At 43.0% G+C, this 14147-nt stretch overlaps 1 protein-coding gene across 1 annotated transcript in view; it reads left to right on the top strand.

Annotated features, from left to right (window-relative positions):
• The window catches only part of PLBD1 (phospholipase B domain containing 1), an 87216-nt gene that overhangs the window by 59233 nt on the left and 13836 nt on the right, over positions 1-14147 (top strand). Inside the window, exons 4-6 of the mRNA XM_062194864.1 lie at positions 355-493; positions 4508-4648; positions 5059-5203. Coding sequence (XP_062050848.1) covers positions 355-493; positions 4508-4648; positions 5059-5203 — 425 coding nt within the window. The remainder of the gene's footprint in view (positions 1-354; positions 494-4507; positions 4649-5058; positions 5204-14147) is intronic.

The raw sequence follows: 14147 nt of genomic DNA, 5'->3' as shown, positions 1-14147 counted from the left end.
TCTACATAAAAAAGTATCTTTATTGACTCAGTGAGACATTATGATTTAACATAAAGCTATTGTATTTGTCCTTGACTTCATGTCTCAGTATCACAGGAAGGTAAATACCACACTTAGGTTTTGGTTCTAAATGGACCACAGATGAAACTAAAAGAATGTCATAGTCCCAGGGAAAAATTAAAAATCACTTAGAATTTGTCTTAAAATCCTTTGATTGGAATGTTACAAGATCTAATGTTGAAATGACAGTAGTGTTCTGAGCACCTGGATATATAATCTTTCAATGTCTAGTTTGATTTGGCTCTGCATGAGCGATTGTTAAGACTACTAGTACAAATCTAATTTCTCTCCCAGGAAACAAAATCAATGGACCCGGAAAAACATCAAAGAAAATAAGGATGACCCATTTTGGAGACACACAGGCTATGTGATGGCGCAGTTGGATGGCCTATATTTAGGAGCAATGAAGAGAGCCGAGGCAGAAGGGATAAAGGTAAGATTTGTAGGAAACTGTTAGAATTTCTTTCTTTCTTTCTTTCTTTCTTTTTTTTTTTTTTTTTTTTTTGACAGGCAGAGTGGACAGTGAGAGAGAGACAGAGAGAAAGGTCTTCCTTTTGCCGTTGGTTCACCCTCCAATGGCTGCCGCGGTAGGCGCGCTGCGGCCGGCGCACCGCGCTGATCCGATGGCAGGAGCCAGGTGCTTCTCCTGGTCTCCCATGGGGTGCAGGGCCCAAGCACTTGGGCCATCCTCCACTGCACTCCCTGTCCACAGCAGAGAGCTGGCCTGGAAGAGGGGCAACCGGGATAGGATTGGTGCCCTGACCGGGACTAGAACCCAGTGTGCTGGCGCCGCAAGGCGGAGGATTAGCCTAGTGAGCCGCGGCGCCGGCCGGAAACTGTTAGAATTTCTATGACTGACAAGAAATCTTGAATTGTCTTCAACATTATAATTTAGAAGCAGATTGAAAAAGAACTGGAATACAAATTCCTTGCACACAAGTGCTGTCACATTAGAGAACCTAACTTTTGATCCAACACCAAACTTCAACTCAATGTGCAAATAAACCAAGTTATTTCTGTGTTTCTTCCATTTTTCATACTTGAGCCATCTTCCATTGCTTTCCTAGGCCATAGCAGAGAGCTGGATTGGAAGAAGAGCAACCTTGGGTCACAAACCGGCACCCATATGGGATGCTGGCGCTTCAGGCCAGGGCATTAACCCGCTGCACCACAGCACCAGCCCCAAAAGTGCATTTTTAAAATGCTTTTATATATTTTATCTTACATAGATGATAACAATAGATAAGCAGGCAATGAGTAACATAAAACCAGTAACATAAAACCGGTAGGAAAGGGCAGAGACTAGACTGGGGACTTCTAAGGCACTACTCCTGTTACATTTCTTAAATAAGTGAGTGCACTGCTATTGGTGTGTACGTACCTTTATTCTTCCTTTCTTTTTCTTAATGATCCAGAAGGCAAAGTTTTATTGAAAGAGTAAAGAAACAAACTGCTGCTAGCCAGGAAGAGAAACAAAAATATTTGCGACTTGTATACGAGACATTTAACTGCTAGGCTGAATGACTGCCCGTCTCTAACATTTAGGGAGATCCTAAGGAGTCAGTAGGAAAAAGAATTACCTAGAAGAAAAATAAAACAATCATTTGAGTAGTTCACAAAAAGCAAACCCAAAGGCTTTTCAAGATATGCTCAGCCTTAACTCATAACAAAAGAAATGTAAATATGTATTACAGTGGGATACTGCTTTTCACATGGGAGTTTAGAAATAAATCTGGCCTCAGAATCAGCCCTTGAGGCATTCAGATCTGGCTGAAGAGCCTATGAGAGTATTTTAGGCATGGAAAGCCAAGACACTCTGGAGGGAAAAAAAAAAAAAAAGAAGTCCTAAATGAAAGACATCAGCGAGTGTGATCCCAGTGGAAAGAATGGGGCCATCAAAGTAGGAGGTACCTTTCTCTGAAGGGAGGAGAGAACTTCCACTTTGACTATGATCCTGTCGGAATCAGATTGAAGTCGGCAAACTCTAAAGGCTTCCATGGCCTTGGCAACTCATGACTATAGCCTAGGGAGATTACTGACGCCATAAACAAGAGTGTCAAATTGTTAAATCAACATCAAGAGTCACTGTGTACTTACATCTCATGTGGGATCTGTCCTTAATGGGTTGTCCAATGTGAAGTAATACTATAGCTAGTACTGAAACAGTATTTTTACACTTTGTGTTTCTGTGTGGGTGCAAACTGATGAAATATTTACTTAGTATATACTGAATCAATCTCCTGTATATAAAGATAATTGAAAATGAAAAAACAAAACTTGGTGTTAAATTGGAAATTACATAGAAAATTAATCAATTTATTAAAAAAATATCATGTAGGATCTCTGTCCTTAATGTGCTGTACACTGTGATTTAATGCTATAACTAGTACTCCAATAGTATTTTTCACTTTGTGTTGCTATGTGAGGGCAAACTGTTGAAATCTTTACTTTATATATACTAAACTGATTTTCTGTATATGAAGAGAATTGAAAATGAATCTTGATGTGAATGGAAGGAGAGAGAGAGCGGGAAAGGGGAGGGTTGCGGGTGGGAGGGAAGTTATGGGGGGGAAGCCATTGTAATCCATAAACTGAACTTTGGAAATTTATATTCATTAAATAAAAGATTAAAAAAAAAAGAAAACCAAAAAATAATAATAATAAAACTGGTTTAAACTCAAAAAAAAAAAAAAAGAAAAGAAAGAAATCCTTAATATGTTGTGAGGCTGTGAAATTGAAACAATTGTGGTCAGCGCCATGGCTCACTAGGCTAATCCTCCGCCTACAGCGCCGGCACACTGGGTTCTAGTCCTGGTCGGGGCACCGGATTCTGTCCCGGTTGCTCCTTTTCCAGTCCAGCTCTCTGCTGTGGCCCATGAGTGCAGTGGAGAATGGCCCAGGTCCTTGGGCCCTGCACCCACATGGGAGACCAAGAGAAGCACCTGGCTCCTGGCTTCGTATCAGCGCAGTGCGCCAGCCGCAGTGCGCTGGCCACAGCGACCATTGGAGAGTGAACCAACGAAAAGAAAGACCTTTCTCTCTGTCTCTCTCTCTCTCTCTCACTGTCCACTCTGCCTGTCAAAAAATAAAATAAACAATTGTATGAGGACAATTGGCAATATTTATTAAAATTCTAGGGGGTCCAGGGTTCTGGTGTATCAGGTTGAGCTACAACTTTATGCCAGCATCCCTTATCAGAGCACCAGTTTCAATTCCTGGCTGCTCCATTTTTCATTCAGCTCCCTGCTAATACACCTGGGAGAGCAGCAGATAACGACCTAAGAACCTGGGCCCCTGCATACACACAGGAGACCCGAATGGAGTCCCAACCTCCTGGCTTTTGCCTGGCCAGCACTGGCTGTGCAGCCATTTTGGAAGTGAAGCAGCAGATAGAAGATCTGTGTGTGTGCATGTGTGTGTCTCCCTCTTCTGTCACTCTGCCTTGCAAATAAATAATCTTGAGGAAAGAGTGGGATTCCACCAGATGAAGGAGGAAACATTCCACTAAAAGCTTTATTATAATTCTTAAAATCTTAAATATTTATGTTTATATTAAATGTTACTCAAAAGCAAAGAGCATTTGTATCAATAAGTAAATAGGGTGGGTTGTTCTTGCTTCCCCTGCCCCCTGGTTTCTTTTGGCTTAAAATGTCATCTGTGTTTGTCTTCCCAAAACCTCTGCTTAATACCTGAGGGGCTCTCCAGTTATGCAAAGCTCATATACAAGTGTAACAGAATTGCTTCAGAATTAGTGTCATCCACTCATCCTGCATTGAGCACTCAATTAAAATCGAAAGTGTCCTAGTTGAATGTTCTGCTGTAGAGCAGTGGTTCGTTTAGGGCTGAACTTCCTCCAGAGGATGTTTGGCAGTGTCTGGAGGAGACGTTTTGGTTGTCAAAACTGGGAACCGATAAAGCATAAAGCCCAGGGGTGCTGCTAGATAGCTTACAAACTAGAGGCCCCCAAAAGAATTATCCCACTCCAGATAACAGCAGTGCCGAGGCTGAGAAACCACCTGTAGAGGAATCTAAACGGAAACTTCGTCTGCTTTGCTTCCTTCCTAAGGAACCATTCCTAATGTCTGTGGACTGTAAAACACGATGGGGTAGGTGTTGCTACACAATGGGTTAAGCCACCACTTGTGATGCCAACTTCCTGTCTCACAGTGTCTGTGTTCAAATCCCACCTCCACTTATCCCACTTTCTGCTACTGGGCACCCTGGGAGGCAGCAAGTGATGGCCCAAATATTGAGTCCCTGCCACCCATGCAGGAGACCCCAGTGCAGTTACTGCCTCCTAGTTTCAGCCTGGCCCAGCTCTGGCTGTTGCAGGTATATAGGGAGTGGAATAACTCTCTCTCGTTCTTTGTTGTTCTGCCTTTAAAATAAATAGGTAAATCTTAAAAAAAAAAAAAAAATCCATTAAGTGCAATCTTTGCTGTTCCAGCCCATGACCATGTTCCAGGTTCAGTTCCTGAATTCTGTTGGAGATCTACTGGATCTTATTCCCTCGCTTTCTCCCACAAAAAACACTAGCCTGAAGTTTGTTAAAAGATGGGACATGGGACACTGCTCTGCTCTTATTAAGGTAAGACACAGCATTGCCTCTTGTTTTCCTTTCTGGGCTGTGTAATTTTTCTACATGTCACCCCAGCATGGCCGCATCTCATCATGCCTGGCTACATATCAGCTCATGAGTTTCTCTGTTAGAAGTTAAGAACTGGAGGAAATTTGAAGCATGTGGTTGGACCCCTGCTTCTGCCACCATTCATTGCATACTATATGCACTTGCCACTTTCGCCTTCCAGTGTTTCATTTTGAATGTTAGAAGGACAATCTGTTTTGTCCACATTAAAGGTTAATGTTGCACTTCTTGGCTATATTTTCTGGTAATAAAAATGACAATAAACATGTCCCTGAATTAACACAGTTCCTTATGCTTCCTATGCTTAATGTTGTAGTCCGTTATCTATCTACTCACTATGAATCTGGCTTTAGGTTCTTCCTGGATTTGAGAACGTCTTTTTTGCTCACTCAAGCTGGTACACGTATGCAGCCATGCTCAGGATATACAAACACTGGGACTTCAACATCAAAGATGAAGACACCAGCAGTAGTCGCCTCTCTTTCAGCAGTTACCCAGGTAAATACATGTAGAGAGACATCTGAGTACTTAGAGTGTTACTCTATATCGGTGAGTCAAAGTTAACTGGAGTGGGAGAGAAGACATGTTTAATCAAAAGTATACATTTGTAAGAAATTCTGATTTGCAGAGTGCTTTCTGAAGAGAAAAAATATTAAAAATACTACAAACTGATAGTTACTCAATAGAAGACACTTTGTAAATGTAGATGGATGCCTTTAAATTCATTGTGTGACAACTGTATTAGTTAGCTTTTTGTTAGTACATGAAATATCTGAGGCAACTAACAATTTCATAAGGTACGTTTAGCTCGCTGTTTTGGAGTGTGTGGTCCAAGGTCACTCGGCCCCATTGGTTGGATTTCTGATGAGTGTGATGGCAATGGCAGAGTGTGCACGAGGAAGAATCACGTTGCAAGTTAGGAAGCAGAGAGAGCAGGTGGTCCCAAACCCAGGGTTCTATGACAACTCTCTCATGAGTACTCGAGAGGTCACATGAGAACTACCTTCTAAGGATACATTCCCAGTAACCTAAGAACCTCCCACAAGCCCCACCAGCCAAACGTTCCATCACTTCCCAGTAGCATTACCCTGAGGACAAAGACTTTGACACATAAACTTTTGGAGACCATGAAACATCGAGACTAATATCCAAACCATAGGACCCACTGAGTGTTTAGGAAGTACAAGACACCTTTCTAGGCTTTGCAGTGGCAGTAAAGATGAGCACGACAGGATTCTGTGTTCTGCATCTCCCAGAGGTTCTGTACTCTGTTCCTCTGATTCATGGCAATGGTGCTAGTACTTAATACATTTTTGCCAGATGAATGAATCAATTCATGGATGAGCTTTTTATAAACCTTATACTACAGTCAGGAGGATAAGAGAAATGAAATAGAAGTAAGAATAGTATATTACTGGATATTGTATATGCTGGAAAAGAAATATAACAAATGTGAATATTCCAAAGAGGGAGAACTCTGATTTGATTGTTGGGGAGAGGAAGGAGAGACTGGCATTTGAGATAGACCAAAACCAGAGATTGCACACACAGAATAGGTGCGAGCACGGTCTATACAGTAGGGGTTGCAAACTCCTATGCCTAAAAGAGCCTGTTGGTGATGAAATGAGTAAAGGAGACTGGGACAAGAAACCAGAAAATGGAAAGAATTAGAGCAAACTCATGACCCACTAAAGGGAGCAATGACTCATCTCCAACTGACTGTTGTCCAGAAATGTGGAGACCAGTGTTTCCAGATCCTCTAACTTCTTAAGATAAAGATACAGATTTAGAAAACAAAGCCTGCTATGTGAACCTGGCAAAGCATGTCTGCTGCTTGGAACTGCGCACTCAGTTGCAGGTTTGTAATTGTCTCAGGAAACATGAGCAAAGGCGAGGGAAAAACACCCATCAAAAACTCGGAGGCCAGTATGAATGCAGTCTGGCCAACACTGACTTAAAATTCGTATCTGTAACGTGTAGAAGGGTTGTACCAACCACTTGTCTTATCCATCTGCCTTTACCCAAGGTATGACTGCCCTTTTTGGCATTTTATTCCTAGCAGTGTTAAGACCACTTTACCAAGGATTCTATTTGGGGGGCATAATCCAGTATTTTTTTGTCTTTGTGATCTGATCTTTCCTTTGAGAACACTTTGATTTGGTCTTTGTCTTGGTCTGCTTAATTGTTTTAGTTGTGAGGACTAGGTATTACTCTTTTAAAATTATTTTTATTTTCATTTTTTATTTGAAGGGTGGTGATAGACAATCTTTTTTTTTTTTTTTTTTTTTTTGGCAGGCAGAGTGGACAGTGAGAGAGAGAGAGGTTTTCCTTTGCCGTTGGTTCACCCTCCAATGGCCGCCGTGGCTGGCGTGCTGCAGCCAGCGCACCACGCTGATCTGAAGGCAGGAGCCAGGTGCTTCTCCTGGTCTCCCATGCGGGTGCAGGGCCTAAGGACTTGGGCCATCCTCCACTGCCTTCCTGGGCCACAGCAGAGAGCTGGCCTGAAAGAGGGGCAACCGGGACAGAATCTGGCGCCCCGACCGGGACTAGAACCCGGTGTGCCGACGCCGCAAGGCAGAGGATTAGCCTATTGAGCCGCGGCGCCGGCAACAATCTGTCTTTATCATTCTCTATCCACTGGCTCATTCTCCAAATGCCTGCAGTAGCCGGATTTAGGCAAAGCTGAAGCTAGGAGCCTGTAAAGTCTATCTGGGTCTCACATGTGGGTGGCAGGGACCCAAATACTTGGACTTTAACCTGCAGCCTTCCAGGATGTGCATTCACAGGAATGCTGGATTGAAAGCAGAGGAGCTAGGACTCAAACCAGACACTTTCATATGATATGTAGGTAAATCAAGTGGCAACTTAACGACTGTGCCAAATACCTGCCCCAGGGACTCCTCTCTTAATACCATGTATTGATTCTTTAATGTTCCATCAGGCTGATATTAAGGACAGACATGAAGACTAGCCAAACATTTTTCTTCTTCCTGTTATTTGCAATAAAATACGATGTTCAGGGGCTGGCACTGTGACATAGCGCTGGTTCCAGTCCTGGCTGTTCCTCTTCCCATCCAGCTCTCTGCTAATGCACCCGGGAAAGCAGCAGAAGATGGCCCAAGTGCTTGGGCTCCTGCACCCACATGGGAGACCAGGAAGAAGCTCTTGGCTTTGGCCTGGCCTAGCCCCAGCCATTGCAGCCATTTGAGAAGTGAACTAGTGGATGGAACACCTCTCTCTGTGTCTGCCTCTCTTTCTATAACTCTGCCTTTCAAAATACGTATATACATACAAATATACAATGTTCAACGTAACTTGAGCTGCTTTGATATTTCTGTGGAATATGATGTTCTTCAGTAGTCTTAACAGTACCGGATCACAAGGATAGTAATAGAAGAGAATGGGGAATGATTTCTTATGAAATTTATGACCCAGGGTGGGCATTTGGCACAGCAGATAAGATGCCACTTGGGACACCTGTATCCCATATTGGAGTGTCTAGGTTCAAGTCCCACCTCTATTTTCTGTCCAGCTGCCTGCTCATGTGCACTCTGGGGTGGGTGGGTAGTGATTAGTAACTGAAGTGCTTTGGGTTCCTGACAACCGCACTGGAGATCAGATTGAGTTCCAGGTTCCTGGCCTCAACTTGACCTAGCCCTAACTGTTGCTAGGCATTCGGGGAGTGAACCAGCAGATGGAAGCTCTGTCTCTTCTCTTTGCTTTTCAAATATAATGAAAATAAATTAAAAACCTTCTTAAAGTTATGATCCAGTTACATTTGCATATATATCCTTGCAGGTTGACATAGTAGTAGATAACAAAGATAATATATACAAAGAACTTTTTAGAGCAATAGACATTGCAAGAAAACAAGATTTTTATACCCCTTTGTGTTTTCCCAGGAGCCACTGGAACAATGTAATTCACATTTTCCATAACTGGACAGTTTTTTTCTAAGTCACAGGCCAAAAAAATAAATAAATAAGCGTAGCATCTTCTCAATATCATAGACTAATTAAGGGATCAGCCATGTTGGATTCATCTGATAGACATGGAACAGAGGTTTTGCTGTAAGGTCCTTGCCATGAAAGTGTTAACCCCAGGACAAAGCCAGGCAGCTTCCTTGCTTTTTCTCGGGTGGAGAGGAGTGCCATGGATGATTGAGCAGATTAGGGGAATGGTGTTATTTTTGTATTATAGGGACAAGGACCTGGAGGCTCCTTGGAACTGGGCAAGTCTATTAAGAATTTCTGAGTTAATAGTTAATAATAGTGTATTGTGGTTTTGAAGTTTGCTAATAGACTAGATTTTAAATATTCTCACCGCACACAAAAAAGTTAATAAGTAAAAAGATAACTAGGTGATGAATACATCAATTAGCTTGTTATAATAATTTTACAATGTATACATATAGACATGTCATGTAAATCTTATACACAATTTTGGGGGATCAATGGTAACTCAATAGGAAATAAGCAGAGGCCTGTGTTAAGATAACCACTTGTATATTTATATTAAAATTAAATATAGGTGGGGGCAGCACCGTGGTGTAGTAGGTTAAGCCTCTATCTGCGACACCAGCATCCCATATGGGTACTGGTTCAAGTCCCAGCTGCTCCACTTCAATCCAGCTTCCAGCTAATGTGCCTGGGAAAGCAGCAGAAGATGGCCTAAGTGCTTGGCCCCTGCACCTATGTGAAAGACCCAGAAGAAGCTCCTGGCTTTGGACTGGCCCAGCTCCTACCTCTGTGGCCATTTGGGGAATGAACCAGCAGATGAAAGATCTCTCTCTCTGTCTCTCCCCCTGTCTGTCTGTAATTCTGCCTCTTAAATAATTTTTTAAACAATTCACAATGGAGAGCATAACAGAAATAATCTGTAACCTCACAAAATTTGCATTCTTGGGAGAAAGAGACAAATAAAACAGTAATGGCAATAAAGGGTGATTGGTGTAAGAATCTAGAAGACTAGTCTGGGATGTTGAGCTGACTTCTAAGAGAATTTTAAATCTAAGCAAAAAGATAAGAAATACAATGTGACTAGGCCTCTGGGGACAAGGTGATGGTAGAATGTTTCACATAGAACAAAGAATATGTAGGCAAAAAAAAAGTGTGACTGCCAGAGAATGAAGATGAACATGAGACCATTAAATTGACAAGAGGAAGTGACATCAGTGGGTTTTCACTTTAAATTACCTGGTCCACAAAAAAGGTGGAGGGAAGCCACCAACTGAGCACTTAGAAGGCAGGTGCAAAAATCTACGTGATTTGAACACCCATTGTATTTTTTAAATGGTCAATCAATGTATGGATGGTAGATTGATAGCCATTTTTTAAAAAGAAAAAATAGTGTGAAAAATGACTGCTAAATTACATCACAACCTCTTGTGTCCTCCTTTTGTTCCAGCCAGAACCCTTGAGGGGTACTTATTTAATAGGTATTAACAGAAGGCTCACCCCAAGTTGTACTCCAGCACAGGAGATGGAACAATAGTAATCCTTTACATTGGCCAACATTATGAAAGGATTTGGTGCCTGCAGTATACCCAGAATTACTGAAATCAATCTCATGTTTTGTGTTCACCAGAACGGGGGCCATGCCATAAAAACAGAGGTGATTGACCTGGGAGAGGGAGGGCCAGTGCAGGGCTTTTACCTTCCCTAGTCTTACCAGTTGTTATGCAAAACAAAAGTCTATGACTATTCAAACTGTCTTGTGAGGGACAGAAAGCTTCTAGAAAAAGTTATCCAAGGTCACCGTCCTTAGAGTTTCCCCAACCTTAGGGAAAAGAATTTTTTTAAAAGATTTATTTAGTTATTTCAAAGAGTTACAGAGGGAGGAAGGAAGGGAAGAGAGAGAATATCTTCCATCTGCTGGTTCACTCCCCAAAAGTCACAACAGCCAGGATGGGCCAGGCTGAAGCCAGAAGTTTCATCCGGGTCTTCCACATGGATGTAGGGGCCCAAGCTCTTCGATCCTCTTTCACTGCTTTTCCTAGGCACATTAGCAGGGAGCCGCATTGGAAGTGGAGGAACTGAGACTCAAGCCTGCACCTATGTGGGATGCCAGTGCTGCAGAAGGTGGCTTAACCTGCACCAGAGCCAGCACAGGGAAATATCTTTTGGCTCAGCTCCTGTCTATGTAAATAATTTGGTTCAAAAGTACATTTCAGGGCAGGCATTTGGTGCAGAGGTTAAAATGCAGCTTAGGACACCTGCATCCCAGAGTGCTTGGGTTTTGTCTGGTTCTATTCTAGATTCTGTCTTCTTGCTAATGCTTACCCTGGGAGGTAGCAGTTGAAGGCTCTGGTAATCGGGTCTCTGCCACCTGTATGAAAGCTCTGGATTGAGTTGCTAGTCCTGGCTTTGGCCTGGTCCTGACACATCCCTGACCTGGCTATTGTAGGCATTTGGAAGGGTAACACAACAGATAGAAGATCTCTCTCTCTCTTGCTCTCTGTATTGCAAATAAACAAAATATATAAAGACAAAAAATGTTGTAAAAATCATGTTTGTTGCTGTCGACTCATTCTGAAAGGAGGAGTGTGGTGGGGGCAAGAGGTGCGGAGTCACCACACAGACCCCAAGAGTTGGGTGAAAGTGGGCCAGGGTGAGCAGCTCACAGACTCGTTTATTTCAGTTGGTACAGCAGCTTATATAGTGAGACAGACAATCTGGTCAAAGGGCAGTTTATGCCCTGACCAATCACAGCCTGTTGTCAGGCAGGCTCCTTTGCCATCTGGTTTCTGAAGCCATCCAATCATAGCCTGTGGCCAGGAAGGCTCTGTTGCCATGTGGTTTCCAAAGCCATCCAATCACAGCCTGTGGCCAGGCAGGCTCCATTGCCAGCAGCCATCTTGGCATTGCCTTCTCATTTCACCACACATGTTCTCAAGGTGGGGGATCATAATTTGTCAATGAGGATACAGAGGTGGGGAACATCTGGCCCAGGAGTCATTAGAAAGTCCACAAAGTCATTTGGTGTGGCTCTATCAATGTAGTCGCAGGCAGGACTTGAAATTCAATAAATCTATAGCAATTATTTTTTGAAAATTTTTTTTTATTTTGACAGGCAGAGTGGATAGTGAGAGAGAGAGAGAGAGAGAGAGAGAGAAAGGTCTTCCTTTTTGCCGTTGGTTCACCCTCCAATGGCTGCTGCGGCCGGCGCATCACACTGATCCGAAGCCAGGAGCCAGGTGCTTCTCCTGGTCTCCCATGCGGGTGCAAGGCCCAAGGACTTGGGCCATCCTCCACTGCCTTCCCGGGCCATAGCAGAGAGCTGGCCTGGAAGAGGGGCAACCGGGATAGAATCCGGCGCCCTGACCGGGACTAGAACCCGATGTGCCGGTGCCGCAAGGCGGAGGATTAGCCTGTTAAACCACAGCGCCGGCCAATCTATAGCAATTTTTAAGTTGATAATTTTGCAAGGCCCACGAGTGATGTTATAAATAGCCAAATGGTGGCTGGCACCATGGCTCACTAGGCTAATCCTCCACCTGCAGCACCAGCACCCCAGGTTCTTGTCCCGGTTGCTCCTCTTCCAGGCCAGCTCTCTGCTGTGGCCAAGGAAGGCAGTGGAGGATGGCCCAGTGCTTGGGCCCTGTACCCACATGAGAGACCAGGAGGAAGCACCTGGCTCCTGGCTTCGGATTGGCACAGCGTTTCCAGCCATAGCGGCCATTTGAGGGGTGAACCAACGGAAAAAGGAAGACCTTTCTGTCTCTCACTAACTCTGCCTGTCAAATAAATATCCAAATGGCCCTTGCCAGAAAATTGGTTCCCCACCCATGATGGGCAGAGAAAGGCGCTTATGGATCTTTTTGTTGTCCAGTCAGTGCATGTGAAGATTACTGTGTCCTCATGGCATCTCTTCATATTACTTACCAAATGCAGTGTTTCTGGCTGACTTCCTATATACTGCCCTCAGAAAAATGTGGCAATACCAGTGCTCTTACAAAACCATGACTCTGGAACCTGTTGATACTGAAACAGCTCTGGCCTCCTTGGTTCTGCAGTTCTCTAACACCAATTGCTTACTGAATCTGCAACTTCCATCCTGCCATCTGTGAACACTGGCTTCTTATGATGCTCTCATAAATCCTCATGGTGATTTGTTAATGGTGATCATCAATGCAAGTCTTGCCCAGAGCACTAAGAAAATAAGAATGATCATTTGCTTTCTGGGCCACTAAAGTTATATTGGAAATTTTAGAGCATAAACCTAAAGCAACATAACTTCCAACCATGTCTTGGGTTCTTTAGGCTGTAGTTACCAGCTTGGGCTGTCATCTTCTGCTTTCCCAGGTGCATTAACAAGGAGCTGAATCAGAAGTAGAGCTGCCAGGATTTGATTTAATGCCCAAAGGGGATGCCAGCATCACAGGTGATGGCTTTATGGCTATGCCACAATATCAGCACTGAATTTAACAATTTATTAAGGATTTTTTCATCTATCTTTTTAAATAAAGGTCTTCTATCTGCTAGTTCACTCCCCTGATGGCTACAGTGGCTGGAGCTGAGTTGATCCAAAGCCAGGAGCTTCTTCTGTGTCTCCCACGTGGGTGCAGGGTCCCAAGCACTTGGGCCATCTTCTGCTTTCCCAGGCTTCCAGCAGAGAGCTGGATCAGAAGAGAAACTGCTGGGACACAAACCAGTGCCCATATAGGATTCTGGCACCACAGGTGGAGGCTTAGCCCACTATGCCACAGTGCTGGCCCCTCATTTATATAAGAGATACATACACTACACTTTTCTTTGATGGTTTTGATCTTAGGATAAGCTTATCCTTCCTTAGATCCTGATTTTGGAATTAAGTTTTCTAAAAGTGTTGTAGACAGAAATTAGATTTTTCATTTTGATGGGAGTATTTGGTCCATTTATATTTAATGTAAATATATATTTGGATTTAGTTCTATTTTATGATTTAATTTACTTCATCACTGTTTTCCATTTCTCTTTTCCTGTCTTTTTTTGTGCTAAACATTTTAACTATTTTAATAACCCAGATGGCTTTCTTAGCTGTATTTCTTTGCATTATTTTTTTGCTGTAGAGACTGTAATATGCATCTTTACTTCATTACAATTTAAATTAAGTTTACTTATGTTTACTAAAAACCTAGGAATATTTCAATGATAATTTAATGCCCCCATCTTTGTCCTGTTGCTGTCATTTATGTTAAATCTATAAATATTATAAATCCACTATTGTTACTTTTTTATATTTTAAAGATTTTATTTTTTTGAGAGACAGAACAGATAGAGACAAAGAAAGATCTTTCTTCTGCTGGTTCACTTCTCAAACAACTTGCAATGGCTGGAGCTGGGCTCATCTGAAGCAAGGAGCCAGGAGTTTCTTCTGGGTCTCCCACATGGACACAAGAGCCAAAGCACTCAGGCCATCCTCCCCCACTTTCCCAAGCCATAAGCAGAGAGTTGGATCAGAA

Source organism: Lepus europaeus, chromosome 6 (genome assembly GCF_033115175.1).
Source record: "Lepus europaeus isolate LE1 chromosome 6, mLepTim1.pri, whole genome shotgun sequence".
NCBI lineage: Eukaryota > Metazoa > Chordata > Mammalia > Lagomorpha > Leporidae > Lepus > Lepus europaeus.
The sequence above is the reverse complement of the archived record's forward strand: the minus strand, read 5'-3'. Positions and strand labels throughout refer to the sequence as shown.